This window comes from Schistocerca serialis, chromosome 5 (genome assembly GCF_023864345.2).
Source record: "Schistocerca serialis cubense isolate TAMUIC-IGC-003099 chromosome 5, iqSchSeri2.2, whole genome shotgun sequence".
NCBI lineage: Eukaryota > Metazoa > Arthropoda > Insecta > Orthoptera > Acrididae > Schistocerca > Schistocerca serialis.
In genome coordinates this window covers 793,694,851-793,722,621 of record NC_064642.1, presented here as the reverse complement: position 1 = coordinate 793,722,621, position 27,771 = coordinate 793,694,851, and the positions used below count along the sequence as shown (strand labels likewise).

General features: G+C 38.9%; 1 protein-coding gene across 1 annotated transcript in view; it reads left to right on the top strand.

Moving 5' to 3' along the window:
• The window catches only part of LOC126482226 (G-box-binding factor-like), a 223,673-nt gene that overhangs the window by 67,350 nt on the left and 128,552 nt on the right, over positions 1-27,771 (top strand). Inside the window, exon 2 of the mRNA XM_050106204.1 lies at positions 12,295-12,629. Coding sequence (XP_049962161.1) covers positions 12,345-12,629 — 285 coding nt within the window. The 5' untranslated portion in view covers positions 12,295-12,344. The remainder of the gene's footprint in view (positions 1-12,294; positions 12,630-27,771) is intronic.

The window sequence follows — 27,771 nt, the reverse complement described above, 5'->3', positions numbered from 1 at the left end:
GTCGTTATGCTGGTCATCTGTCTTCCATACCCTTTTTTCGTGCTTTCTTTGATTTAGGGTATGCAGGCCGCCTTTCCTCTTTACTACCACTGGGAGTCTGCTTTCATCAACTGCTACATTCCATTTCCTTCCAATTTCCTAAAACTTTCTTGACAAATGGGGGTACAATACCACCTTGGCTTCGCATCCAGACCTGCCTTCTCCGTGTTTGGTCTTTACTGTGGAGCTTTACGCTGTTCTCCAGGCTGTCCGATACATCCGCCGCCATCAGTGGATACATTATATTATATGCTCGGATTCGCTCAGCTGTCTTCTCAGCCTTCAAGCTCTTTATTCTGTCCACCCTCTGGTGCACTGGATTCGTGACTTCCTCCACAAGCTCCACTTGGGGGGCATCTCTGTGGTATTCCTCTGGATCCCAGGTCATGTTGGTATCTGTGGAAATGAGGCAGCTAATATAACGGCAAAGGCTGCTGTTTCTCTTCCTCAGCCGGCCGTTTGCATGGTTTCCTTTACCTATCTACAGAGCATTTTATGTTGTCATGTTGCTCTTTTATGGCACACACATTGGTCTGCACTTCCCGATAATAAATTATGGGACATAAAACCTCTTCCCTGTGCTTGTACTTCTTCCTCCCGGCCTTTGTCCCCACTGCTCTCAATCGTGGACGGTGAGATACCTTTTACTTCAGCGCCCCTATTTTAATTTGCTAAGCGCCCATTTACAGCTGTCACCTGATATATCTACCCTTTTAGCAGATGACGCACGCTCAGCCAATCGCATCCTTGAGTTTATTAGTGTTAGTGAGATGACATCGGTCTTTTTAAGCTCTTTTCGGGGAAAACAGCCCCCTTTCAATAGCAATTTTCTAAGATTTCCTTCCGTTTTTAGTTTCCGTCCTTGAGTTTCGTTCCCGTTGCTGCTGATTTAAATTTCAGTTTTTCACCCGTCACTAAGCCATGGAATGGGCGCTTATGACCATAGCAGTTTTGCATCCTAAAATCATAAAAAAAAGTTTCAGTACAGATAATTCCATCTGCATACCTTGATAGGCTTCGTAAAGTCCACTCCTTTAACTTTATGTTGACAGATGCTGGCTCAGCTGATGGAAAGCAACAAAGTACTTACCAAATACAGGCCACGTAACTTGAGCTTCTGGGCAATATCTGTAAGTTCGTAAGAAATTATTTGGTGTTAACTACTTGCATAAAAGGTTTAACATTCAATTAATTAGGCTTTATTGCCTCTGAAACAAATTTGAAGCAGCCATCAAGTCTGCATTCATGACTAGAAACTCTTATCTTTACAAGTTCTCTGCTGTTGTAACACAAGTCTTCACATGTTAAGCAGACGGAATGTACACATCCAACCCAAATAAATTCCGTGATCTAAAAGTCACTGATGCACAACTATGTACGAGATACTACATCAAATTGTTTAGTGGTCTCCCTTGAAAGAAGTGCATGCCATAATATTCTATGAAAATTCATGAAACACACCACATGGAGTTGTAAATTGACCAGGAATTTCACATGCAACTAACTCCAAACGAATTAAAATAAAAATCTCAAAATTTCACTAGAAGATTTAAGACTGAAGTCTCTTCACAATTATGGTAAAAGGACCAAATGGATGAATGATTTTCTTCATCTTAGACAAAATGTAGGTGGCACGGTTCCACATATTCTGTTCACCAACGTGGTTTCTGAGTGATTCCTCAAGACACAGAACTGCAGCATAAAGCACTATACTAAGTGCAGGAAATGCTTAATTCCCATTGGGTGGTGATCTGAACATCCAATCACAAAAGCCCGTGCCCTCAAATACTTGAGGGTAATCCTTAACTCATTCAATACCATTGCAGAAAGTAGCTATGACAGAACTTTTGAATTTAAGAAAACAAATTGAAATAAAAACAAAGTAAACTTCGAATTATTCCCAGAATTACAATTTAATTCCTTTACCACCTATGTTTTATTATGGCTGCTTTTGTACAAAAGCATGCACCTGGACGTATGTCATATTGTTTTCAATGAAATAAAACATCCAAGTTTTATGTATGTTTTCCACACTCACTTTTGCTCTGTCCACAATACTTAACAACGTAAAATTAGAAAGAAAGAATTGGGCAACAGGGATGTATAAATAAAAGGTTTGCTTCTCATTTTTCATCTCTCGATAGCACAGAAGCCAATCACCATCTATTGTCGTAGACACAAGCAATAAGTCCTGTAATTGTTCAGATGCTGCAGTATCTGAACCCAGTTGAATTTTATAAACATCAAATCCTTAAAATCAGAAACAATTTTTGCTTTACCTTTACTTTAGGTTTTGCTCGTCGGAATAAATTCGTGGTACATTTGCATTCCTGTGACTGCTGTTGCTCTATAAAATATTTTAGCCAAGCTCCTGTTTTATGTTGAATGCCTGTCTTTTGTCACGTAGAAAAAAAATGACAGTGTATATACTTTATCTCACTCAATTTGAAGAGAGGTAATATTTGATCGTGTTGTGCTTTCACAACTGATTAATATTAATGTTAAGAAAACAACTTCAGTTATTCAAATTTTATTCTTTTTGCACTTCTTAAGCCATGGTTTTATACTGTATGAACACCATCGGGAGACAAAGTGGGACAAATGTGATATAAATGCTTAATTTCTCAACAAATGTTGAAGTGCACTTGCTGGAATATGACAAGTACACTACTCCGCTCAGTTGGTTGTGCATGGTACTTTTGTTTGAATGTGGGCCTTTCAGCATTTTATTGGGTGATTAAGCGTTTTAAATCCTGACACCAGCATCCTTTTTCTGCCACTTTATTACCTGAGTATGTGTGCTTAATGAGATATATGTGCACACAGCAACCTGGTCCTCTTTTGCTCACCATGCTTTTTCTAATTTTATCTCAACAACTCATCTCTACTGAGGTGAGTTACTATTAATAGAAGTGATTGTTTTTGTTTTATTATGTAAACTAAACTCCTGTAAATTAAAAGTTATGTAAATTGGAAAATACATACTACTCCTAACAATATGTACAACCTCTGACAATAAACTTTGGTGAATGAAGTCAGAACAGTTGATCAGGCAACACTGGCAACTCACAACGCTGCACCTGAGTAGCAGCCGTTGTTGAGTACGTGTCCCCACCGTAGTTCAGTTGAGCATTGTGTGTGTTCCATGTTAAACCTGTTGGACAAAGTGCCTGTTTACAGTGAATGAGCAAAGCAAGTTTTGTTTTAAGCTTGGCAAGACACCGAAAGAAAAGCATACAATGCTGGTATGTGTTTATCGGGATCAAGCACTGTCCATGAAGTACATGTATGAGTGGTTTGCCTGTTTTCAAGGAGGCTAGGAAAGTGTTTCTGACAATTCCTGTAGTGGACGACTGGCGACTGCTATCAGTGACGAAAACATTGAGAAACTGAGGCCATTAATCATGAACAACCGTCAGTTAACTGTGCACATGATAGCGGATGAAATGCAGATGACCCATGAATCCATGCAACAAATCCTTACCCAGGAGTTAGCGATAAGGAAAATGTGTTGTTGTCTTGTGCCACATCACTTGACTGACGATCAGAAGCAGGCACATTTAGAGGCTTTGCAGGATTTTGTTGAAACAGTGGATGTGACACCCAACTTCTTGAACCGTATTGTCACTGAGGATGAAACCTGGTGTCTCCAGTATGACCCTGAAACAAAACGGCAAAACATGGAACAGCAATCTCCAACATCACCTCGTCGGAAAAAGGTCAGAGCCAAAATATCGTGCATCAAAATGATGCTCATCACCTTTTTCAATAGTCAAGGCTTTATCCACAAGGAATTCGTACCTGAAGGAATGGTGTTGAACTCTGCATGGTATGTTGAAATTTTGACCCGTTTCATGCAATGTCTACGCAGGGTACAACCCCAGTATGCACAACAAGAGTCCTGGTTGTTTGCTCATGACAATGCTTGCTCACACACAGCCACCATCATCAAACAGTTCCTGGCAAAAAAGGGGGTGTTGCAACTTTAACATCCACCATACTCGCTGGATCTCAATCCTCCAGACTTCTTCCTGTTCCCTTGACTCAAACGCGCTTGGAAAGGAAAGAGATTTGACAATATTCGTGGCATCCAGTGAAATGTGGCATGGCTTTTGAACACCATCCCAAAGGATGAATGTTTGCAAATTTCCAGGAAATGCATTGCAGAGCTCAGCAGTTCATAGTTCTGGGAGGTGACGATTTCGAAGGACAGTAATGTAACTGTAGTTCATAGTTCATTAATGGTGCAGGACTATTCACCAAACTTTATTGTCAGAGGTTGCACGCTACCTGTTATGTGGCAAAAGTTTTGGTTTGGTAAAATTTTGCATTTTATTGAGCTTGGTCAAGCAACACGTATTTTTAAAGCCTACAGTAAACTGAACAAAATGGTATAAATTTCAGGTCTTAACATCAAATACTGTTTGATGCATGACCATTTTAAGGTTTTGAAATATGACAAAAATTTGCACAGTTTACGGAACTGTAAAAATGATCAACTCAAAAACGAAATGTCCAAAACATCTTTAATTATTGATTTTTGTCTTATTTTGGAAAATAAAATGGAAAAAAATTAGAAATCATCGGGATTCAAATTTATTGACTTATTGGCAGATTTCACATGGAATGATCAATAACCGAGAAGACCTGATAAATTGACTGCAATTTAAAAACTTCATACTTAGTGAATTGAATCCCACAGTTGCCACTGGTAGGGCATGTAGACTATCAGATGAAGAGCTGTGAAAAGCCTCAGATTGTATTGGGAAAGAACGTGTTGTTACACCAGTAATCTGTCATTATTGCCCGGAGGAACTAGATTATGTCATTTCAAAGAAAACTGCAGTACATAATCTTAGACTTTAATATTAAAGATCGTTACTTTATCACCATAACTTCCTTCTCCATGCAGATGATTAAAATGTTTCTCTTTATGAGGCATTCAAACAAAACACTGTGAAATAATAATAGCTACATCATTGTTTAATTAGTAAAATTGGTTAATATTAATGTATTTGTAAAATGAAGGTGTAATTAAGTAAATTATTCAGTCTTTTTATGAGTATGTTTTGTTTGGTTTATGTTAAAGTATCTTCACAGTTGATTTGGAAAGCCAAATGTGAATTTAAATTGAAGTGTATAATTGTAATAATATGGTTGCTGTGTTGTCTGAACAAGACACAGCCTGGGCAAAGCACAGCAGGCACAAAAGATGCGGACTGGCGCCACTGCCATAGATACTCGCCACATGCGCTAGATCCACCAGCACCACGGGCGGTGCTGTGGATGAAGTTATCGACTCCGCCTCGGCCAGTTGCTGTCTGAATACAATCCGCCAATGAACGGGCGACAACAGACAGAAGCCTACTAGGAAGATGAAAGAGCAGCTCTTGCCCACTTGGTTATAGATCATCATCCAGGGCTGTCTTAGACAGGGAACATCGTTTAGTGCTTAGAAGTGAACAGACGGTTGTTGTAAAATTGCATTTGCTGTGTACTGTGAAGTCTACCTACGATTATGTGCACTTAGCCATTGAGGGCCTTTCTTTGTGTTATATTACAAGTTCTGTTGCAGACTTCTTATTCGTCAAGACACACAGATCAGTAAACCTTTTAACTCAGTTGTGTGACATTGTTACTCATTTGTTGGAGTGTTGTAGAACCTTTGTTCTCCTATTCTGTTGTCTGACTGTGGGGCATAGCTGTGTGATAGTGGCAGGGAGAAATTGTCTTAGTGGTGTACTGCACCAGAAGTGTTTCATGAACATACAAACTCAGCCTCCACAGTAGTAGGGATGAGTCCTTTAAAAAAACTGGTGATGAGGGTTTACAAAAGTAATAAATTGTCACTAAATAAAAAATAATGATTTGACAGCCTTATTTGTTTTATTAACAGATTGTATCTTAGTAACAAGCCCGGAGCTCTACAAACTATGCATTAGGTGCTGCTCTTATTGGTAGTATAAAATTTATTTTAATATGTTACCACTGGAACACCTTCTTGAATTGTGGCACACTTTAACAAATAAATTTTGAATGTTTTAAAAACTAATGATTCAAAAATGAAAGGCCCTAAAAATTTAAATTTGGGTTTTTCATGCAAACAACTACTACTTCAAATGTACAAAAAATTATAAAAATCTGAGATATCAGGAACCAGAACGTTGCAGGATTTTACATGGACTGACCTGATAACTAAATAATACTTGAAACTTCCTGGCAGATTAAAACTGTGTGCCCGACCGAGACTCGAACTCGGGACCTTTGCCTTTCGCGGGCAAGTGCTCTACCATCTGAGCTACCGAAGCACGACTCACGCCCGGTACTCACAGCTTTACTTCTGCCAGTATCTCGTCTCCTACCTTCCAAACTTTACAGAAGCTCTCCTGCGAACCTTGCAGAACTAGCACTCCTGAAAGAAAGGATATAGCGGAGACATGGCTTAGCCACAGCCTGGGGGATGTTTCCAGAATGAGATTTTCACTCTGCAGCGGAGTGTGCGCTGATATGAAACTTCCTGGCAGATTAAAACTGTGTGCCCGACCGAGACTCGAACTCGGGACCTTTGCCTTTCGCGGGCAAGTGCTCTACCATCTGAGCTACCGAAGCACGACTCACGCCCGGTACTCACAGCTTTACTTCTGGAATCATATCAGCGCACACTCCGCTGCAGAGTGAAAATCTCATTCTGGAAACATCCCCCAGGCTGTGGCTAAGCCATGTCTCCGCTATATCCTTTCTTTCAGGAGTGCTAGTTCTGCAAGGTTCGCAGGAGAGCTTCTGTAAAGTTTGGAAGGTAGGAGACGAGATACTGGCAGAAGTAAAGCTGTGAGTACCGGGCGTGAGTCGTGCTTCGGTAGCTCAGATGGTAGAGCACTTGCCCGCGAAAGGCAAAGGTCCCGAGTTCGAGTCTCGGTCGGGCACACAGTTTTAATCTGCCAGGAAGTTTCATATCAGCGCACACTCCGCTGCAGAGTGAAAATCTCATTCTAAATAATACTTTCAAAATGATCACTTCAACAACATATTGTAGTGAAAAAAAAGATAATTTTAAATAAACAATTTATATAACTGATCTTACTAGTTATAGTTTCAGATGAGACTATAAGGAAATATAGTCCAGTCCTTAATGTTTTGCAGTACAAGAAAAGTTGTCATAGTTTTCAGGTAAAATTTTGTATCTCAGAAAGTACTGAATGTAAGGAGCTGAGGTTTTTAACAGTGCTGTCATAGTAGCAGCACAGACTGTGCCTGGAGTATGAAAAAGATTGAGTAAAAATTAATAATACCACTACAGATTGATAGGGAGTGTGAATATGCATTTCGATTGTATGCCATACTGGTTCACAACCCGAGGGGATATCATCAGCTATACAGATGGTGAGAGAGAGAGAGAGAGAGAGAGAGAGAGAGAGAGAGGGAGAGAGAGAGAGAGAACGACCAGCCATTCCAGCTACAGGACAAGACACATTCTAAGATTGCTTACTTCACTGCAACTCGGAATAATCTACTGCGTTACACCAACTTGTTAATTTCTTACATTTTGCATGTGCTACAGTTTGTGTTGAGCTCATAATCAATAAATTATGGCCAGAGACCAAATCTGCTGATAGAAATGTCTTATACCTTATCATCTGTTTTTGAAATTCCTGTCTTACCATTAAGTAATCATTCTAAAACTTTCCAGTTTCCGCAGGTGCCTTCCATGTACTTAACCTTCTTCCGTGATTCTTAAATGCAGGGTCAGTCCATACCAAGTGGTCCAAGGAAAAAATAATTGGTTGCTTGACCATCTCAGATAAAGTTATATTTGCTGGGTGAATTTCCCAATGTTTAGTAACCACAAAAACTTTTTTTTAAAAAAATTATTGTTTATTATTTTGAAATGGAGGCCATATTTGTTCCAGGCTGCATGCGTTTTTTTGTATTTGTAAGCATCTAAATTTTTTACAATTATTCAGTAGTGGATTTTCCTAAGCCTTTCAAATAAAGTGCATTTAGTTCAACACACTCTGGGCTACAAATTAACATGATTATCACTTAGCTGAATGTATTCTTTAATATATTTTTAATAGTTCATAGTTATCAGCCACAAATTAAAAAAAAAAACACAATTTTTGAACAGTAGTTTCCCAAAGAAAGATTAATTTCTCAGCTTTAAAATTTTTTCTGCTATTACACTGTATAGTGTAGTTACTTTTTATAGAGTATCAGTGGTGAGCATCTTACACTTAAAAAGATACACTATTTTAAAAAATGGTATTTTTAATTTTTCCATTTTGTGGTCTGCAATATCTTTGTTGGGGGACCAAATAAAAATCTTAAAATTTCGCAGTTAATAGACTTTTATGATATCAAACTTCAGTATAAATTTCAACTTTGAGATTCAATTGAAAGTCAGGGTAAAAAATTACAAACAAGATCAAAAATACGTTTTTTAACATCTGCTATATCTAGGCTTATGGAATAAAAAATATCAGTTACAGTACATAATTTAATCATATCTATGATTACTTACTTTTTAAATTGAAAATAAGGCTGCTAATTACATTATATAGTTCTCTTGTTATTTGTTTTTAGTACATCGCTCATTGAACATTTGAGAAATTTCTTCACTCAGTTTGGGTGTTAGATTATAAGTGAAGAAGTTGTGGGTCAGGATGAAGCTGGCTAAGGTATTGAGGAAATGGGTTTTAGGTAGGGTGGCAGGTGTAGGGAAGCCAGCTTCATCCTGACCCACAACTTCTTCACTTTTGAAGGCCAGACATACCAACAATTATAGGGAACAGCCATGGGTACCAGGATGGCCCCCTCGTACGCCAACCTATTCATGGGTCGCTTAGAGGAAGCCATCTTGGTTACCCAGGCCTGCCAACCCAAAGTTTGGTACAGATTTATTGATGACATCTTCATGATCTGGACTCACAGTGAAGAAGAACTCCAGCATTTCCTCTCCAACCTCAACTCCTTTGGTTCCATCAGATTCACCTGGTCCTACTCCAAATCCCATGCCACTTTCCTTGACGTTGACCTCCATCTGTCCAGTGGCCAGCTTCACACGTCCGTCCACATCAAACCCACCAACAAGCAACAGTACCTCCATTATGACAGCTGCCACACATTCCACATCAAACGGTCCCTTCCCTACAGCCTAGGTCTTCGTGGCAAACGAATCTGCTCCAGTCCGGGATCCCTGAACCATTACACCAACAACCTGAAAACAGCTTTCGCATCCCGCAACTACCCTCCCGACCTGGTACAGAAGCAAATAACCAGAGCCACTTCCTCATCCCCTCAAACCCAGAACCTCCCACAGAAGAACCACAAAAGTGCCCCACTTGTGACAGGATACTTTCCGGGACTGGATCAGACTCTGAATGTGGCTCTCTAGGAGGGATACGACTTCCTCAAATCCTGCCCTGAAATGAGATCCATCCTTCATGAAATCCTCCCCACTCCACCAAGAGTGTCTTTCCGCCGTCCACCTAACCTTCGTAACCTCTTAGTTCATCCCTATGAAATCCCCAAACCACCTTCCCTACCCTCTGGCTCCTACCCTTGTAACCGCCCCCGGTATAAAACCTGTCCCATGCACCCTCCCACCACCACCTACTCCAGTCCTGTAACCCAGAAAGTGTACACGATCAAAGGCAGAGCCACGTGTGAAAACACCCAGGTGATTTACCAACTAACCTGCCTACACTGTGAAGCTTTCTATGTGTGAATGACCAGCAACAAACTGTCCATTCGCATTAATGGACACAGGCAGACAGTGTTTGTTGGTAATGAGGATCACCCTGTGGCTAAACATGCCTTGGTGCACGGCCAGCACATCTTGGCACAGTGTTACACCGTCCGGGTTATCTGGATACTTCCCACTAACACCAACCTGTCAGAACTCCGGAGATGGGAACTTGCCCTTCAGTAGATCCTCTCTTCTCGTTACCCGCCAGGCCTCAACCTCCGCTAATTTCAATTTGCCGCCGCTCATACCTCACCTGTCTTTCAACATCATCTTTGCCTCTTTACTTCCGCCTCGACTGACATCTCTGCCCAAACTCTTTGCCTTTACAAATGTCTGCTTATGTCTGTGTATGTGTGGATGGATGTGTGTGTGTGTGTGTGTGTGTGTGTGTGTGTGTGCGCGAGTGTATACCCGTCCTTTTTTCCCCCTAAGGTAAGTCTTTCCGCTCCCGGGATTGGGATGACTCCTTACCCTCTCCCTTAAAACCCACATCAGTTCGTCTTTCCCTCTCCTTCCCTCTTTCCTGGCGAACAAACCGTTGGTTGCGAAAGCTAGAATTTTGTGTGTATGTTTGTGTGTCTATTGACCTGCCAGCGCTTTTGTTTGGCAAGTCTCATCATCTTTGATTTATATATATATATATATATATATATATATATATATATATATATATATATATATATATATATATAAAAAAAACAAAGATGAGGTGACTTACCGAACGAAAGCACTGGCAGGTCGATAGACACACAAACAAACACAAACATACACACAAAATAATTCAAGCTTTCGCAACAAACTGTTGCCTCATCAGTTCCAAATTCTTTTTGACTGTAGCTGCCACCTTCTCGATTTTGTATTCAAGGCACTTGGTCTTTTATCTTGACTTAGTTTTCTAATTTTACTAGCAGGTGATATACCCAGGATTTCACAAGCTGTATCTCCTTTTTTAAAGGTTGCTGATAAGTCACAAAATTCTGTATCTGAGGTTTCACTATCCTTTCTCTTGTTAATTACAAATATCTTAGAATAACATGTTGGACACAATGATTTTCCTGGTATGAGATTGACAAAAGGGCTTTTATTTTTAGAATAATGATCAAATGTTATTTCTCGCAGACCTTTTGTTATAGGTTTTTTATGTTTCTCAAAAAGAGACTGACCAAAAACGTGATGAAATTTTTTTTAAGTATTTAATTTCATGGAACTTGCATGTTGATTTGACCTCTGGACCGACTCGTAAGTAAAACAACACTTTTTCTTCTTCACTGTAATATTCGATTAAAGTAATGTCTTTAGGATACACTCCATACATACTTTTATGACACGCTTCATTAATAATAACACCAACAGAACACTGAGACACCATTTTTTCAACTGCATGCTTCAAGAACATCTAGCTAAATAATGTGAATAGACAACTGTTGGTGTAAGGGGGAAGACAAGTCAGACTTGTATAGGCTTTCAGATGCAATTGTTGGCCTGCTGAAACAATTACCACAGCATTGTTTCGACAAATAATCATTGGCTAGTGTAATGTGTTGTGTTACATTATGCAATTGGTATACATTATTTGATTAGCCTACCAGATATCGCAGATGTTAAAAAACGTATTTTTGACTCATGTTTGTAATCTTTTTTCCATAACTTCCAATTGACTCTCAAAGTTGAAATTTATACTGAAGTTTGATATCATAAAGGTCTATTAACTGTGAAAGTTTTATATTTTTATTTGGTCCCCCAACAAAGATATTGCAGGCCACAAAATGGAAAAATTAAAAAGTAAAATCAATTTTTTAAAACAGTGTAATTTTTTAAGTGTAAGCTGCTCTCCATTGATACTCTATAAAAAGTAATTATACTATACAACATAATAGCATAAAAAAATAAAGCTGAGAAATTAATCTTTCTTTGGGAAACTACTGTTCAAAAATTCAGTTTTTTAATTTGTGGCTGATAATTTTGAACTATTAAAAATATATTAAAGACTACATTCAGCTAAGTGATAATGATGTTAATTTGTAGCCCAGAGTGTGTTGAACTAAATGCATTTTATCTTAAAGCCTTGGACAATCCTCTACTGAATAATTGTAAAAAAATTTAGATATTTGCAAATATGCAAGAATGCATACAGCCGGAAACAAATATGGCTGCCATTTAAAAATAATAAACAATAAATTTTTTAAAAATATTTTTGTGACTACTGAACATAGGGGAATTCCACTCAGCAAATATAAAATTTTTCTGAGATGGTCAAGCAACCAGTGGTGGACCACTTGGTGTGGATTGACCCTGCAGTGTTAGCGATAAATAAATGTTGTTCTGTGAAAAGTTCAACCAGCAGAGTTCCTCTTTCATTATTTTCCCCCAGTCCATGTTCTACTATTTTTCTTTTTCCTCCTCTTTCTTTTTGTAAGTAATTATTAGTAAAGTCTAAAAGAAATTTTGTTGTCTTTAGGTACAAGGTGACTGATGGTTAAATTCAGATGTATCTCTTCTACTAATTTCAGAACCTCCAAACGGTTTTGATTTTAACCGTGCAGATTAGCTTCTCTTGAAAATGTCATGGAGATGGCAAGTTAACAACCCTCAGCAAATTGCTACACTATTAACCCTTCAGCAGCAGCAGCAGCAGCAGCAACAGCAGCGACAACAACAACAGCAGCAACAACTACCAATTCGGTGGGTACATGAATATCAACATCAACTCCCACAGACACAGTTACATCAGCGGCAGCACCATCAACAGCTGCAACACGATGTCCAGCAACACCATCAGCAGCAGTTGCAGCATCCATTGCAAAGAAGAGTTCCATCGCCGTGGCTAGATGTGTCCTCTTCACTCGTAAGTGAATCATTTCATTCACAGGTTAGACTTTCCTTTAAGTACTGCATTAATTTTAAGTTATTTATTATAGGATAAAAGTTTTGTGTATTTTGCACATAATTTGCTCCTCATCCAAAGATAATGACATTAGATTAGTGTTATATGCATTACATATAAATTGGAGTGCCAAAGAAACTGGTATAGGCATGCATATTCAAATATAGAGATATGCAAACAAGCAGAATATGGCCTTGCAGTTGGTAAAGCCTATATAAGGCAACAAGTGACTGGTGCAGTTACTAGAGTGGTTACTGCTGCTACAATGGCAGATCATCAAGATTTGAGTGAGTTTGAACATGGTGTTATAGTCGGCGCACGAGCAGTGGGACATGGCATCTCCAAGGTAGCGATGAATTTGGGATATCCCGTATGACCATTTCACAAGTGTACCTTGAATATCAGGAATCCAGTAAAACATCAAATCTCTGACATTGTTGTGGCTGGAAAAAGACCCTGTGATAACGGGAAGACTGAAGAGAATCGTTCAGCGTGACAGAAGTGCAAGCCTTCTGCAAATTGCAGCAGATTTCGATGGTGGGCCATCAGCAAGTGTCAGCATGCGAACCATTCAAGGAAACATGATGGCTGCATGACGCAAAGCTTACCGCCTCGCCTGGGCCTGTCAAAACCGACAATGGACTGTTGATCACTGGAAACATGTTGGCTGGTCAAACGAGTCTTGTTTCACATTGTATCGAGCAAATGGACGTGTACGGGTATGAAGACAACCTCATGAATCCATGGACCTTGCATGTCAGCAGGGGACCGTTCAAGCTGGTGGAGCCTCTGTAAAGGTGTGAAGCGTGTGCAGTTGGAGTGATATGGGACCACAGATACATCTAGATACAACTCTGATACGTGACACACACATAAGCATCCTGTCTGATCACCTTCATCCATTCATGTCCATTGCATTCCAACAGATTTGGACAATTCCAGCAGGACAATGCGACATTCAACGCATCCAGAATTGCCACAGAGTGGCTCCAGCAATGCTTTTCTGAGTTTAAACACTTCTGCTGGCCACCAAACTCCCCAGACATAAACATTATTGAGCATATCTGGGATGCCTTGCAACATACAGTTCAGAAAAGATCTCCACTCCCTCATATTCTTATGGATTTATGAACAGCCCTGCAGGAGTTGAAGTAGAGAGGATATAAAATGTAGACTGGCAATGGCAAGGAAAGCATTTCTGAAGAAGAGAAATTTGTTAACATCGAGTATAGATTTAAGTGTCAGGAAGTTGTTTCTGAAAGTATTTGTATGGAGTGTAGCCATGTATGGAAGTGAAACATGGACAATAAATAGTTTGGACAAGAAGAGAATAGAAGCTTTCGAAATGTGGTGCTACAGAAGAATTCTGAAGATTAGGTGGGTAGATCACATAACTAATGATGAGTATTGACTAGAATGGGGGACAAGAGGAGTTTGTGGCGCAACTTGACAAGAAGAAGGGACCGGTTGGTAGGACATGTTCTGAGGCATCAAGGGATCACAAATTTAGCATTGGAGGGCAGCGTGGAAGGAAAAAATCGTAGAGGGAGACCAAGAGATGAATACGCTAAGCAGATTCAGAAGGATGCAATAAGTACTGGGAGATGAAGAAGCTTGCACAGGATAGAGTAGCGTGGAGAGCTGCATCAAACCAGTCTCAGGACTGAAGACCACAACAACAACAACTACCACAGGAGTCATGGTGTCAGTTCCCTCCAGTACTACTTCAGACATTAGTCGAGTCCATGCCACATCGTGTTGCAGCAATTCTGCATGCTTGCGGGGGCCCTACATGATGTTAGACAGGTGTATTAGTTTCTTTGGCTCTTCAGTGTATTTATAAGGAAATGCAATCAAATAAATATCAGATGAAAACTTGTTTTTACTAGGTTGTTTACATGCCCCCCCCCCCCTCCTTCTCTCCCCCCCCCCCAACACAACTGGGCAGTAGCTCATATGAAATGATTATTGATTTGTCTTGTATCCCCTTCTGCTATGTCTATCTCAACCCAAGATGCCAGTCTCACTTTATCCTCATTTAGTCCCACTTCTTCCAGAGTTTCATTCCCATTTGTTGAGTAAAGTAATGTCTGCTTTTCTAAACTGTTTTGTTATACATTTAGCTGGCTTTTAAAGTTTCGTGTTACTGCCAGGAAAGGACACTAGTCATTAAAATGTGAAAGAGTTTGTAAATACACTCTAATTTAGCAACTGTGTCCCCTGAAGCACACTTTGTAACACAAGTCTGTTACAAGTTGTGTGAAGCTGGTAGTGGTATTGAGGAAGATATTCTGCACAGCTTTGCATTAGACTCCTGTAAATGCTTTCAGATTTCCAGTAATTGATTCAGTGTAAGTCATACCTGAGATAACACGATTTATCAAACTTTGTGATCAATGAGATAAAACAAGTCTCCTGTTTGGATCTGTAGGTGGGGACTGCTGAGGAGGATATCATCATCAAGAAAAGGAAGATGTATTCTACAGGTCACAGTGTGGAATGTTAGATCCCATAATTGGGTTGGTATGTTAGAGAATTTAATATGGGAAATGAGTAGGTTGAAGCTAGATATAGTGGAAAATTGTAAAGTGTGGTGGCAGGAAGAATATGACTTTCGGCCAGCTCAGTATAGGGTTACACAGGTTAATGCAGGAGTAGCTGTAATAATAAATAAGAAAACAGATGTGTAGGTAAGCTGTTATAAATAGCCCAGATATGCACTAACTTAATACAACCACAATGGGGCAAGAATATAGCCGAACTACCTCTGCACGTAATGAAGAGAGTGAAAGACTGTGTGATGAAATAAGAGAATTATCCAGATATTTAAGAGATGAAAAATTGTGATAGGTGACTGGAATATGCTAGTAGAAAAAGAGTAGAAGGAAAAATAGGAGAATAGGGGGGGGGGGGGGGGGGGAGATTAAAGACAAAACTGCCTGGTAGAATTTTGCACAGACATTTAATCATTGACTTGAGAATCGAAAAATTGTTAAATATGTGGAAGAGACATAAGGATACTGGAAAGCTCAGATTGATTGTGTAATGGTAAGACAGAAATTCCAAAAATAGATTTTTAACTGTAACATTTCTGACCATAATTTCTTGGTCATGAACTCCTGACTGAAATTGAAGCAATTAGAAAAACTAAGGAAATTATGGAGATGGCACCTGGATAAATTGTAGGTATCAGAAGTAGCTGAGTGTCAGCATTAAATAACGTTGGATTGAAATGGGAAAAGAGTACAATAGAAGATGAATGGGTAGCTTTGAGGTATGAAATTGTCAATGCAATAGAGAATCACATAGGTAAAAAGACAAGGCCAACTAGAAATTCCTGGATACCTGAGGAGATATTGAACTTAAGTGGCGAAAAGAGAAAAAATAAAAATACAACAAAGGAAGGTGAATGGGATACAGGCCTTTAAAAATGAGATTGACAGAAAGTGGAAAATTACCCTAAGAAGGATGGTAAGATGACAAATGCAAAGCTGTAAAAGCATATATAATTACAGGAAAGACAGCTGCCACATATCAGAAGATTTGAGATACATTTGGAGTAAAGAGAAACAGTGGTATCAGTATCGAGAGCTCAGGTGGCAAGCCAGTACTAAGTACAGAAGAGAAACCTGAAAGTTTTAAGGGGATTAAACTCGAGGACAATGTTACAGAAAGAGAAGAGGAAGTAAGTGAAAATGAGACGGGAGATGCGATACTGTGAGAATAATTTGACAGAGCACTGGAAGATCAAAGCTGAAACAATGTCCTAAGATTTTACTGTTTTTTAAAACTTTTTTTAACTTTGCTGTTCTGCAGTTGTACTAAACCCAAACTATGTTACCTTCCAAATGCCCTGTCACCCTGAAGCTATCCTGAAATTTTTTTACCTTAATTTTTTCTTGCACACTCATCTTTATTTAACTTTCTTAATGCAGTGGACCTGCAATGCAGTTCCATCAACTCTTGCTGTATGGCTTCTACTCTGTTTCCAGAAGGTCGAGGGCTGGAAGAGAGCTTCAAAGTATTCAAGCTACAAAATGACGTAAATGTCTTTCAATAACTCTTGTATTTTTGTTGCTCCAGTATAACAATCACAACATTTGGTGAATAAATCTACAATTAATCACCAAATCTCCAAACAGATTCTTAAAACAGAGCAGAATAGAATCTCAGAGAAGAACAGAATGACATTTGTCCTAAGTCTCAATCAACTGTTTCCCCACGCATTATTATTGTTGAAAGTGCCTCTTCTTTTCTGCATTCCAAAACACCACCAAGCTGTGATGTCTTAAGTGTAAGTGACCCATTCACAGTAAGTGGAGACACTCAGTCGCCGTTGCACCTTGGTGACATTTTGCACTCACGCGTCTCACTCCGACGTGTACATTCTTCAAACCAGTGCATGCACATTGGAAAGTTCTTACTTACTAACTACCTAAACAATTTTTATCTGCTTGAGAGAAAGATGTGTTACATGTCATTCTGAATGAACATGTCACACCATAGATCCCCCCTGAAGGTGAAAAATGTCATGTAAAATAACTGACTTAACTAATTATAATCCTTTTATAACCTGTAAATTTTTGTTAAATTGTTATTATCATAAAAGCTAATGTCTCTTAAGACCAAGCTCCCTTTCTGTTCACACAATAAAAGGAAAAAGTCTTATCATGTATCTTTCCTCAAGTATTTCATTTTTTGATTAGTTTGGTTTAAGAACAGTAAACGTCATTGTATGTAGTTTTGTGTTAGCTAGGTGTTATTACCTAATGCAGGTATCATGTCTCTTCAGTTTCCTCATTTTTTCTTGATATTGCCTGTTCAACTTGCTAGTGGATATCTACTTAAACATTACACCGTATTGTACATAAAGAAAACTATTGAGAGATGTTTGTCATGTCTGATCACCCTCAATATTATTTCATTATGTTTAATAAAAGGTGATTTGCTTTTTACTGGTTCTAAATCATTGTCTATGACAACATAAGGTTCTTACATTTATTGAGACAGAAAAGGTTTAATTCTTTATTTACCGTAAGGAGTTACATGCTGACATTTCACTCTACACTTCTTTCCACCATTTCAAATCTGAGATTTGTGGTAAGTCAGTGTGTATGGAAATGAAAATTGAAAGAATAAATATTTGTCTTATTTTTTTGTTTTTCAACCTATCATTATCTACTTTTGACTATTTTGGAGAATACTTCATTAGTGTCACATTACAGCTTCATACATTTGTAAGGTCTATGCTAACGTCTTATCCATTGGACACATACTATGCACGTATATTGTTGTCTCTGTGATGTGAGTGTCCTTTTCTTTTATCCTTTACAGAAACAGTTCAGGTCATTCTGCCTATGGATTCATCTGATCTAAATGTAGGCCACCCATTCCATGGCTCTGCCAATCTTTCTCTCCTCCATGTTCATTATACATTAGGGATTCATCTGACCAGGGATTAGGCCATCCATTCTTTTGGTTCACCAATCCTTCCTCTTTCCCGTACCTACATAAAATTGGTTCACCCCATCTTAACTTTTTTAACCATATGCCCAGCTTCTGATCCTTCCATTGTAAATTCCAGTCATGAAAGTTCCCCATTTTGTTGACTCTACCTTGTCACTTCAAACATATGTTCACTAAATCCTCCTTTCGTAACTTTTCACAATACCATAACTCACATATATTCTTTCAAATTGTGCAGTACGAAGCCACCTCTTGTGTTATGCTTTCTATATTCATTTTCCCTTTATATTATGCATAACAGACCTGCACTTGTTGTCAAAGGCAATTCGCCAATGACCTATTTATCGTTACCCGATTACAGTGTGTATATTTATTGATCACTGAAGGAATCGTATTTCTCTCTCACTACAAAAAAATATGATAAGGTAGCTTCTCATCTACTGCTGAGAATACTCCTACATTTGTTGTTAATCTCAGTTTCTTCTCTTTTAATAATTACAATACACAAAACCTTGATTTAATAGCATTTTAATTCCTTCATTTCATATTAAAAGACATTATTTATTAATACTTATGCCATTTTTCTTGCATTTAAATAAATCTTTTAGCCACTAGCACACACTTATCGGAAGTAACGTGAGTCCTTTAGACTAATCTTGCACCTCATTTGTTAAACAAGTGATTAGCACTCAATGCCCTATTGCTAGCAGCAATGTTAGTTCTATCCAACTCAGCCCAAGATCTTGTATGTTACATTATTTGATTTGCAATGATAAGTTAGGGCATCAACATCTCCATTAAGAATGAGTATTTACTTCCTCCTTCTAACCCCCTGTTTATTTAGTGTTGCTAACATATATCTGCTAACATATATCTGAGATCACAATACCAATGATCCTTTACCCTACCATGTGCAAAAAAAAAAAAAAAAACCTATCTATGTCAGTATTCATAGAATTGTTACCATGGATTACCTGAATCACCTCATCGCCGTACCTGTGGAAACTGGTTGTAATTACCATAATGTAATCTGGATGAAAGAAGAGTTTCAGTGATGGAAACACATGAGCCGGACAGGGGAAAGATACAATCCGTATGCCTTTCAGAGTAGAATGAAATGAAAGGTAAGAGTAAGTTTGTTAGGACTGGGGAATAAAGAAGGTAGGTCCCCAAAGACAGATTCCCTTTCCACCCCCTACCCTAAGGTACCCTTCCTCATGGGTACTTCATCAAGACGATGGAGGGTGAAGTGTGGTCGACATACCCTACATTACAGATTGTCTCACCTTCACCCATATCAGCACCAAAAATTGGTCCTAGCTACACCTCTATGAGTAACCATTAGAGTTTGGGTCACAACACGTCAGCCATCAGTAGCAGTTAGTGGTTTAGTCGTCAGTCTGTAAGTCAGTGGTCACTCTCAGTATTTCACCACTGCAAAATTTATATATTTGATAATAAGTAGCTAAGGCTTAAAATGCATACTTAACATCTTGTGTTACCTGAGCTCCCCTATAAAAGAGATACAAAACCCTACCATTAGTCATAACAGAAAAGGAAAGGTAGAAAATCACACATACAAAATGTACAAAAGTGCAATTATTTCACTCAAAGTTTATAGTCGTTCATTGACATATGTTCTTTATATTAAAATATATAAAATGACAGGCTTTCTGTTAGTGCTTTCATGCTCTGGGAAAGAACAGTAAGAGATGCCTCTAGAATACAGATAATAGGGTAATTGAAGAGGAAGAAATTGCTTCACAGAAAGCTAAATATTAAGTAACGAAACAGTTAACTGGGACTGCTGATGGACATCACTCTGCCAAATTTGCAAAGGGTGCAAATTCTCTTGGGGATTTGAATTTCTTTATTGTATAATTGTTATACAATCCTGTTTCTTTCTGAGTTTTGGAATCCACCAAAAACACTGCTCTTGGATGTGGAATTCCTACTACTTTATATGGTCGACAGTATTTTGCAAAAAAAATTACTGGTCCCTTTCTTTATATTTGAACAATGTGGTGGTAATCCTTAACCATTACTATTTCATTTGTATCAAATACTGGTGTGTTGCATGTTCATTGTATTCCCTTGCCCTTAATTTTTGCTTGTTTGCATAGACTGTTACTACCATCTTATGGAATTAATCATATTCTACCATTTTTGTAGGTGATCATTTAAATAATTCTAATAGTGATACTACAATAAAATTTTTATGCATAAGTTCAGCAGGGGATATCTCGTAATCAACAAACTACCACACATGTCTGAGTGTAGCAGTTCATTGATTCTCATTTGAAACTCAGGAACTAGGTGTTTCCTGAGTAGTATTCTTCCATGTAACATGCTTCTCAGAACATTAAGTTCTACGCAGTCACCATCTCTCTTTCATTGTGTGTTCACAAGGGTTCAACGATGGTGTTATTTTGAAATAAATGCGTGTTAGCACCTTCTCATGCTAGAAATTCCATAGAGCTATTATTTGGCAACTGTGATCCAATATTAATTAGTAACCATTGAGGTTTATCTATATCTGTAAAATCCTCTGTGAAAGAGGTTGTTATAGTAGTCGTGTGTACTTGTTTAATTGGATATAGTTTCACACATTTCTACCAAAATTCAATTAGAAAAAAAATATAGGTGTCTCGTCTTCTACCTTTAGACAGTTTACCAAAACAATTCTGCTGTTTTTAAATCATGTAAAGCCTGTGGAATTATAGGGTATTGTTCACATAGTACATTCATGTTATCTTCTATCAAACAATGGCAACTCCAAGTAGGAATATAAACAATGTAGGATGAGAGAGATTGCTAGTTACCCTAAAAATGACATGTTAAGTTGAAGACGGGCATAGTTAAAAGAGACTTACACGTAAGCTTTTAGCCGCAGTCTTTGTCACAAAAAGAGAAACACACACTATTTATTCAGACAAGCAAGCACACCTCATGCACACATGGCCGCCAACTTTGACAGCTCAGACCAGAATGCAACTCTTACTTGGGATGGAAGCAGCAGTCTGGATGGGCCAGGGAAGGGATGGGATAGAAGTTACAGGAGGGGGGGGGGGGGGAGGCAGGAGAGCTGTCTGGTGGAGTATGCAGGAACTAGAATGACAACAGGTACGGTATCAGGAGGTTGTGAGTCAGGAAGGTGGGGAAAACGGAGTGAAAAAGCAGAGGAACAGTGAAAGATGGGTGGGTGCATTGGCAAAAGGGTGGCAAATAATGAGCATGGGAGATGAGAATGGAGAGGAGGAATTGGAGGAGGAATTGGAGGAAGGGGGTGGAAATTGTTGGGTGAGGGGGGGGGGGGGGAGGGGGGTGCACAGTATGTTACGGTAGGTTGAGGTAGGGACATTTATGGGAGCGGAGAACTTCTTTTAAATGTAATTCCATATCTGCATTTCAGAAAAGCTGATGGTGGAGGGGAGAATTCAGATGGCTCGGGTAGTGAACCAGCTGTTGAAATCAAGCAAGTTATGTTCAGCTGTATGTTGTGTCTACTTTGCTCTTGGCCACAGTTTGGCAGTGGCCGTTCATCCTGGTGGACAGCTGGTTCGTAGCCACACCAATAGTAAAAGCTGTGCAATGATATTCAGCAGGGCTGGCAAATGACATGGCTGCTTCCACGGGTGGCCCGGCCCCCGATGGAGTAGGTTAAACCAGTGACAGAACTGGAATAAAAAGTGCTGGATGGTCGGAATGGGCAGGACAGATAACTTTTCCAAGGGTGGGAATTAATAGGCAGATTGGGACCGGGCAGATAACTTTTCCAAAACTGATTTGTGTAAGGCATACTTCCAGTTACTGCTGTACAAGTAGTTCAAGCAGTATGTTATGCCCAACACTCATGTGGCATTGTTCCAGTTTTAAAGACTGGTTGGAAGTGCTTCAGCTCCTGCTATTTCCTCAATGATTTCTGGAACAATTAACAGCAAAGCCCCTTCATTTACAAACTATTTGGACAATTTTGTCATCATGGGTCATACATGTGCTGAACATTTGGCAAATACAAGGCAACTTTTTTCAAGTTCTTTCTGTGGCTGGCTTTAAGTGCAACAAGGAAAAGTGCTCTTTCTTCCACAAAGAACTTGAATATTTGGAACATGTTATTAATGTTCATGGTGTTCATCCTTGTGATTCTCACTTGTCTGCAATTAAAGATCTGCCAGTGGCCCATAACATTAAGGAGCTCCAAGCTGTCATGGGCAAGTGTGCATATTATATTAAATTCATTGCAAATGCTGTGCAAATTGCCATGTGGGGTAATGTATTCCCTGTGTGTAGTCCCAAAAATGTCAGGACGCATTTCAGCAATTAAAGGACACATTATCATTATTAAGTCGCTGTTGTTGGATTGATTTTGATCTAGCTAAGCCTGTTGTGTTAGCTATGGATGCATCTTTGTACAGGATTGATGCTGTGCTATAACAGGTTGTGTTGATTGTCCTATTGCTTTTGACTCAAAAATTCTCAACACGGGTTTGGTTGTTGTACAAGGCCACTAACCAAAATTTGAATACTAACTTCTTGTCTCAGTTACTGATCAGTACCAACAGTGTTTGAGTCATCTGAGGGATCATGTTATCAAATCAGTACTCACGATTTTTAAAGTCTTCAAACTTTCCTTACTTTTGTTGGCTTATTGCCGCAGCAGTTGCTTTGACCCAACTCTGTAGGTTGTTCTGTCATACATGTGCCATGCCTGGCTGTGTAGTTTGAAAGGAATTCCTCACCCAGTGGCACATTTGCTACTTTTCGTATCATGGCACACTATCTGCGCAGTCAGGCTGTATGTTGTTGCACGCAGAGAATGATGGTGCACATGTTGTGATTCCTCACTTCCTCAGTGGGAAATTTGGTCTTGATTGCACCAAGGTCACTGGGGTGTAGTTAGAACAAAGCAACTCACCCAATATCACTGCAGTGGGCAGGGCATGGATGCCCAGATTGAGCAAATAACCTCTCATTGTACTTTTTGTGTGGAACATCAATCAGCTCCACTGCAATGCTGTTTTGAGTGGCCACATTTCTACGGAGTGAGGCAATGCATTCTTATTGATTTTGCGGGTCCATTCTGGAACATGCAATGGCTTTGGTGGTAGATGCATACAGTGAATTTCCCTTTGTTGTCCCATGACATCCACCTTTGTTGCATGTACGATATCAGCCTATCGGCTTTGCTTTTTATTTTTCATCTTGAAGTTCTTCCTGAGATCCATATCTTGGACAACATATTGCAATTCACATCAGCTAGTTTTCATCAGTTCTGTGCTACCAACAGTATATACAATTGTCACTACTGCACTGTTTCACCCTCAGTTTCATGGTAAAGCTGAAATATGGGAGCAAGACTAAAATGTTTTTCTTTCCTTATACCACTCCTTGCCACATGACAGGAAGGCACTGGGGTTTTAGATCTCACAATATTGTTGTGCGTTGAAGGTCTCTTCCTAACACAGAAATTCTACTAAAATGATGCCTTTTCAGTCATAAAATACTGAGGCCCTGAATTTTTTGCCCAAAATTGTGGTTTCGAACTTTTTTTACACCAGCAATTGGGGTGATGCCACTGTGACAACGGACATTTTGTCTCAGGCACATAATGAGCCATCGCATTTTACTGCCGGTCATGATAGAGATCAGAAAATCACCGTCTTCCAATTCAAGTTACTCAAGTAATTTGCAGGTGGTACTGACACGATTTTTCTTGTGATGCTCTGTGAGCTGTTTCAAGACCTACCTTGCTCACAGTTGCCATATTCCAACATTTTTGTGAGTGTCCTGTAGAAGAGAGTTCTGGAGAGTTATGAAACATCAAAGAAATTTCATCCACTGTCAACTGGTGGTCTTCACAAACAGTTTCCTCAATTTTTTTTCACCAACACATCAGTCAAAATGAGGGCTTTCTGCTCCTCTATTCATCTAGAACATTTGCTCTGTTTTTAAACTTCCCACACCACTTAAACACACTCGCTCGTACTGTTCATAACACCTTCGCTGTAAACCATTTTGATTTCTGAAAAAAATTTGAAATGTGTGATTCCTTGTGAGTAGGAAGCAGGTCACGGCGTGTGGCTCACACTTGGCGTGATTTCTTACTGACAACTTTCGCACAACTGGACACTACAACATGAGTTTATATACTACCATGTTCCTGCAATGCTCATTCTGGTTTGGGGACCCCCAACTACCACTCAGTGTTGCCAACCCTGTAAAAGCAAACCTCCAGAGCCCATTAGGGTCATAGCACAATTGCTTTCTGAACGTGCCTCATAACATGCAATTCCCAGCATTCTTGTTTGTTGTTTTATTAGGTGGCAGGTATGGAGCAGTTTAAAGGCAAATCTTCACCATTCTTGTACAGCACCACATTTCAAAAGCTTCTATTCTTTTCTTGTCTGAACTGCTTATTGCCCATGTTTCCCTTCCGTAAAAAGCTGCACACTAGACAGACATCTCAAATTTAAATTTTTATTAGGTGTTAACAAAACCCTCTTTTTCAGAAATTCTTTTGTTGCCATTGCTAGTCTGCAATTTATATCATCTCTAGTGAAGACGTCATTAGTTATTTTGATGCACAAATAGCAAAACTCCTCTACTACTAGTAGTGTCTCATTTTTCTAAACTGATTCCCTCAGCATCGCCTGACATTCCATTACCCTTACTACACTTTTGTTGATATTCAATTTATAATATGTTTTTCAAGACATTTTCCATTTAATTCAACTGTTCTTCCAAGTCCTTTGCTGTCTCTAATAGAACTCAGTGTCAGTTGCAAACCTCAAAGTTAATTTCTTCTCATTGAACTTTAATACTCTTTCCAAATTTCTCCCTAGTTTCCCTTACTGCTTGCTCAATGTACAGATTGAGAAAGGAGTGAGTCAGAGTTGTATCCTATCCCTGATGGTAGTCAAATACTGCAACCCTTTCTCATTCTTCCACTTTAATAATTGTATTCTGGTTTCATTAGAAACTATAAATAACCTTTATATTTGCCATACTTTATCCCCACTACCTTAGAAATGTCAAAGAGTGTAGTCCAGTCAACATTATCAAAAGCTTTCTACAAATACTATAAACATGGTTTCCCTTTCTTTAACGTATATCCTAGAGGGAAATCGGAGTGTCAGTATTGCCTCAGATATCCCAATTTTCTCTGGAAAAAGACTTGCTAAACTGTATTCACAGCTGTTAGCACCTGCTTTCTTTGCAATTAGAATTATTACACTCGTCCTGAAGTGTGAGGGTATTTTGCATTTATCATGCACAACAGGTGGAATAATTCTCTCATGGCTGGCTCTCCCAATGACCTCTGTAATTCTGTGGGAATGTTGTGTACTGTGGTGTGACATGTAGTTTATTCAGATTAGCATGTTACACCTCTTTCTCTTCAAACCAATAAAAGATGTTAATGTAAAAATGTTGTTTAGGTAGTTAGTACGTACAGAACTTCCTACTGTGCACACATTGGTTTGATGGATGTATAGAGTTGGAGCAAAATGTGCGAGCACAGAACATCAGCAAGACATGACAACGAAGGGATCACTTATGCTTTTGTGTCACAGCTTGGCAGTGTTTTGGAAGGCAGAGAACAAGAGGCACTCTCAAAAATGACAATACCCGAGGAAACAGTTGACTGAGACTTACGAGAAATGTAATTCTGTTCTTTTCTGAGATTCTATTCTGTTTGGAGTTGATGTTCTGATTTATTGATTAATTAGACTGTAATTGTTATATTGGAGCAACAAAAAAAAGAAGAGTTACTGAAAGTGTTTCTGTCGTTCAGTAGCTTGAATACTTTGAAGCTCTCTTAAAGCCCTCGACCCTCTGCAGGCAGAGAAGTCACATGGCAAGAGATTGTGGCACTACATAGCATGGCACTATATCAAGAAAGTTCAAGAAAGCCGAGCATACAAGAACAAAGTTAAAGTAGAAAGTATCCAAGATAGCATCAAGGCGATAGATTGTTAGGTAGATAACATATCGTTTGGACTTAGTCCAGCCCCATAACAGCAAAGTTACATACCATTTTGTCACACTAAGTCCAGGTTGTTGATAAAAGGGGCAAAGAGGAGAAAGTTTTATCAAAAATAAGAAATATTTTCACAAAATAATGGAAGAAAATACAATGGTGCCTTGAGTAACTGCGGTAAACGGTGACAGATATATAGTGCAAGCACATGCTTTAGTGTCACTCAAAGTAATTAAAATATTTAAAAGAAATAATTTCCATTCACTGAAAACCAAAGGAATTTGAATTGTTGCATAGAAATAAATAAAAGGAAATAGTTGACCATAGCAACAAGGTCAACAGCAAGATATTTTCGTGTGCTTGAGTAAAAACTTTTGGCATGCAAGTCAAGACGCAGTACACCGATAATGCAGAAAAATTCAGAGTGCTGATTTTGATGTTATGAGTGCAGCATTAATCTCTGACAATGTTTCTGTGGCAGCCAGCCAATGCAAGGCAGAGCTGCTTCGCTTCATAATGCAGCGGCCGGTCAGCTGACTAGGCGATAACTGCACAGTGGCTCATTGTGACATCATTTCACCCACGCATGACGTATCAGCAGCGCAGTACAGCTTCCTGTGCACCCGTTTATGTGAGATGGAGTAAGTCCCAAGCTGAGATTATTGTTTAGTGATTCATTGTGAGGAACTGTAGATATACTTTATCGACTGTGAGGAGATATAAAAACTGTGTAATAATTTTCAGTGCTATTTAACGTTTATACTATTATTATCTTCTTTCCTTTCTCAGACCTTAGGTCTGGTTAAAAATGGAAAGTGACGCGGACCTTGATCAAGTGTGACTTCCTTTTAACTGTACGGTATATGTTACATTGCATTTAGGAACTTTCGGGTAATTGAACATGTATCAGTAATTACAGATTTCTGTAGTTGTATATATACGTTTGGATGAAGCTGTATTGCGTTGATGTACTGGTGGATATTGTGTGGTATGACTCCTGTAGTTGATAGTATAATTGGTATAATGTCAACTTTATCCTGATGCCACATGTCCTTGACTTCCTCAGCCAGTTGGATGTATTTTTCAATTTTTTCTCCTGTTTTCTCCTATACGTTTGTTGTATTGGGTATGGATATTTCGATTAGTTGTGTTAATTTCTTCTTTTTATTGTTGAGTATGATGTCAGGTTTGTTATGTGGTGTTGTTTTATCTGTTGTAATGGTTTTGTTCCAGTATAATTTGTATTCATCATTCTCCAGTACATTTTGTGGTGCATACTTGTATGTGGGAATGTGTAGTTTTATTAGTTTATGTTGTATGGCAAGTTGTTGATGTATTATTTTTGTTGCATTGTCATATATTCTGGGGTATTCTGTGTTTGTTAGTATTGTACATCCGCTTGTGATGTGCTCTACTGTTTCTATTTGTTGTTTGCAAAGTCTGCATTTATCTGTTGTGGTATTGAGATCTTTAATAATATGCTTGCTGTAATATCTGGTGTTTATTGTTTGATCCTGTATTGCAATCATGAATCCTTCCGTCTCACTGTATATATTGCCTTTTCTTAGCCATGTGTTGGATGCGCCTTGATCGACGTGTGGCTGTGTTAGATGATACGGGTGCTTGCCATGTAGTGTTTTCTTTTTCCAATTTACTTTC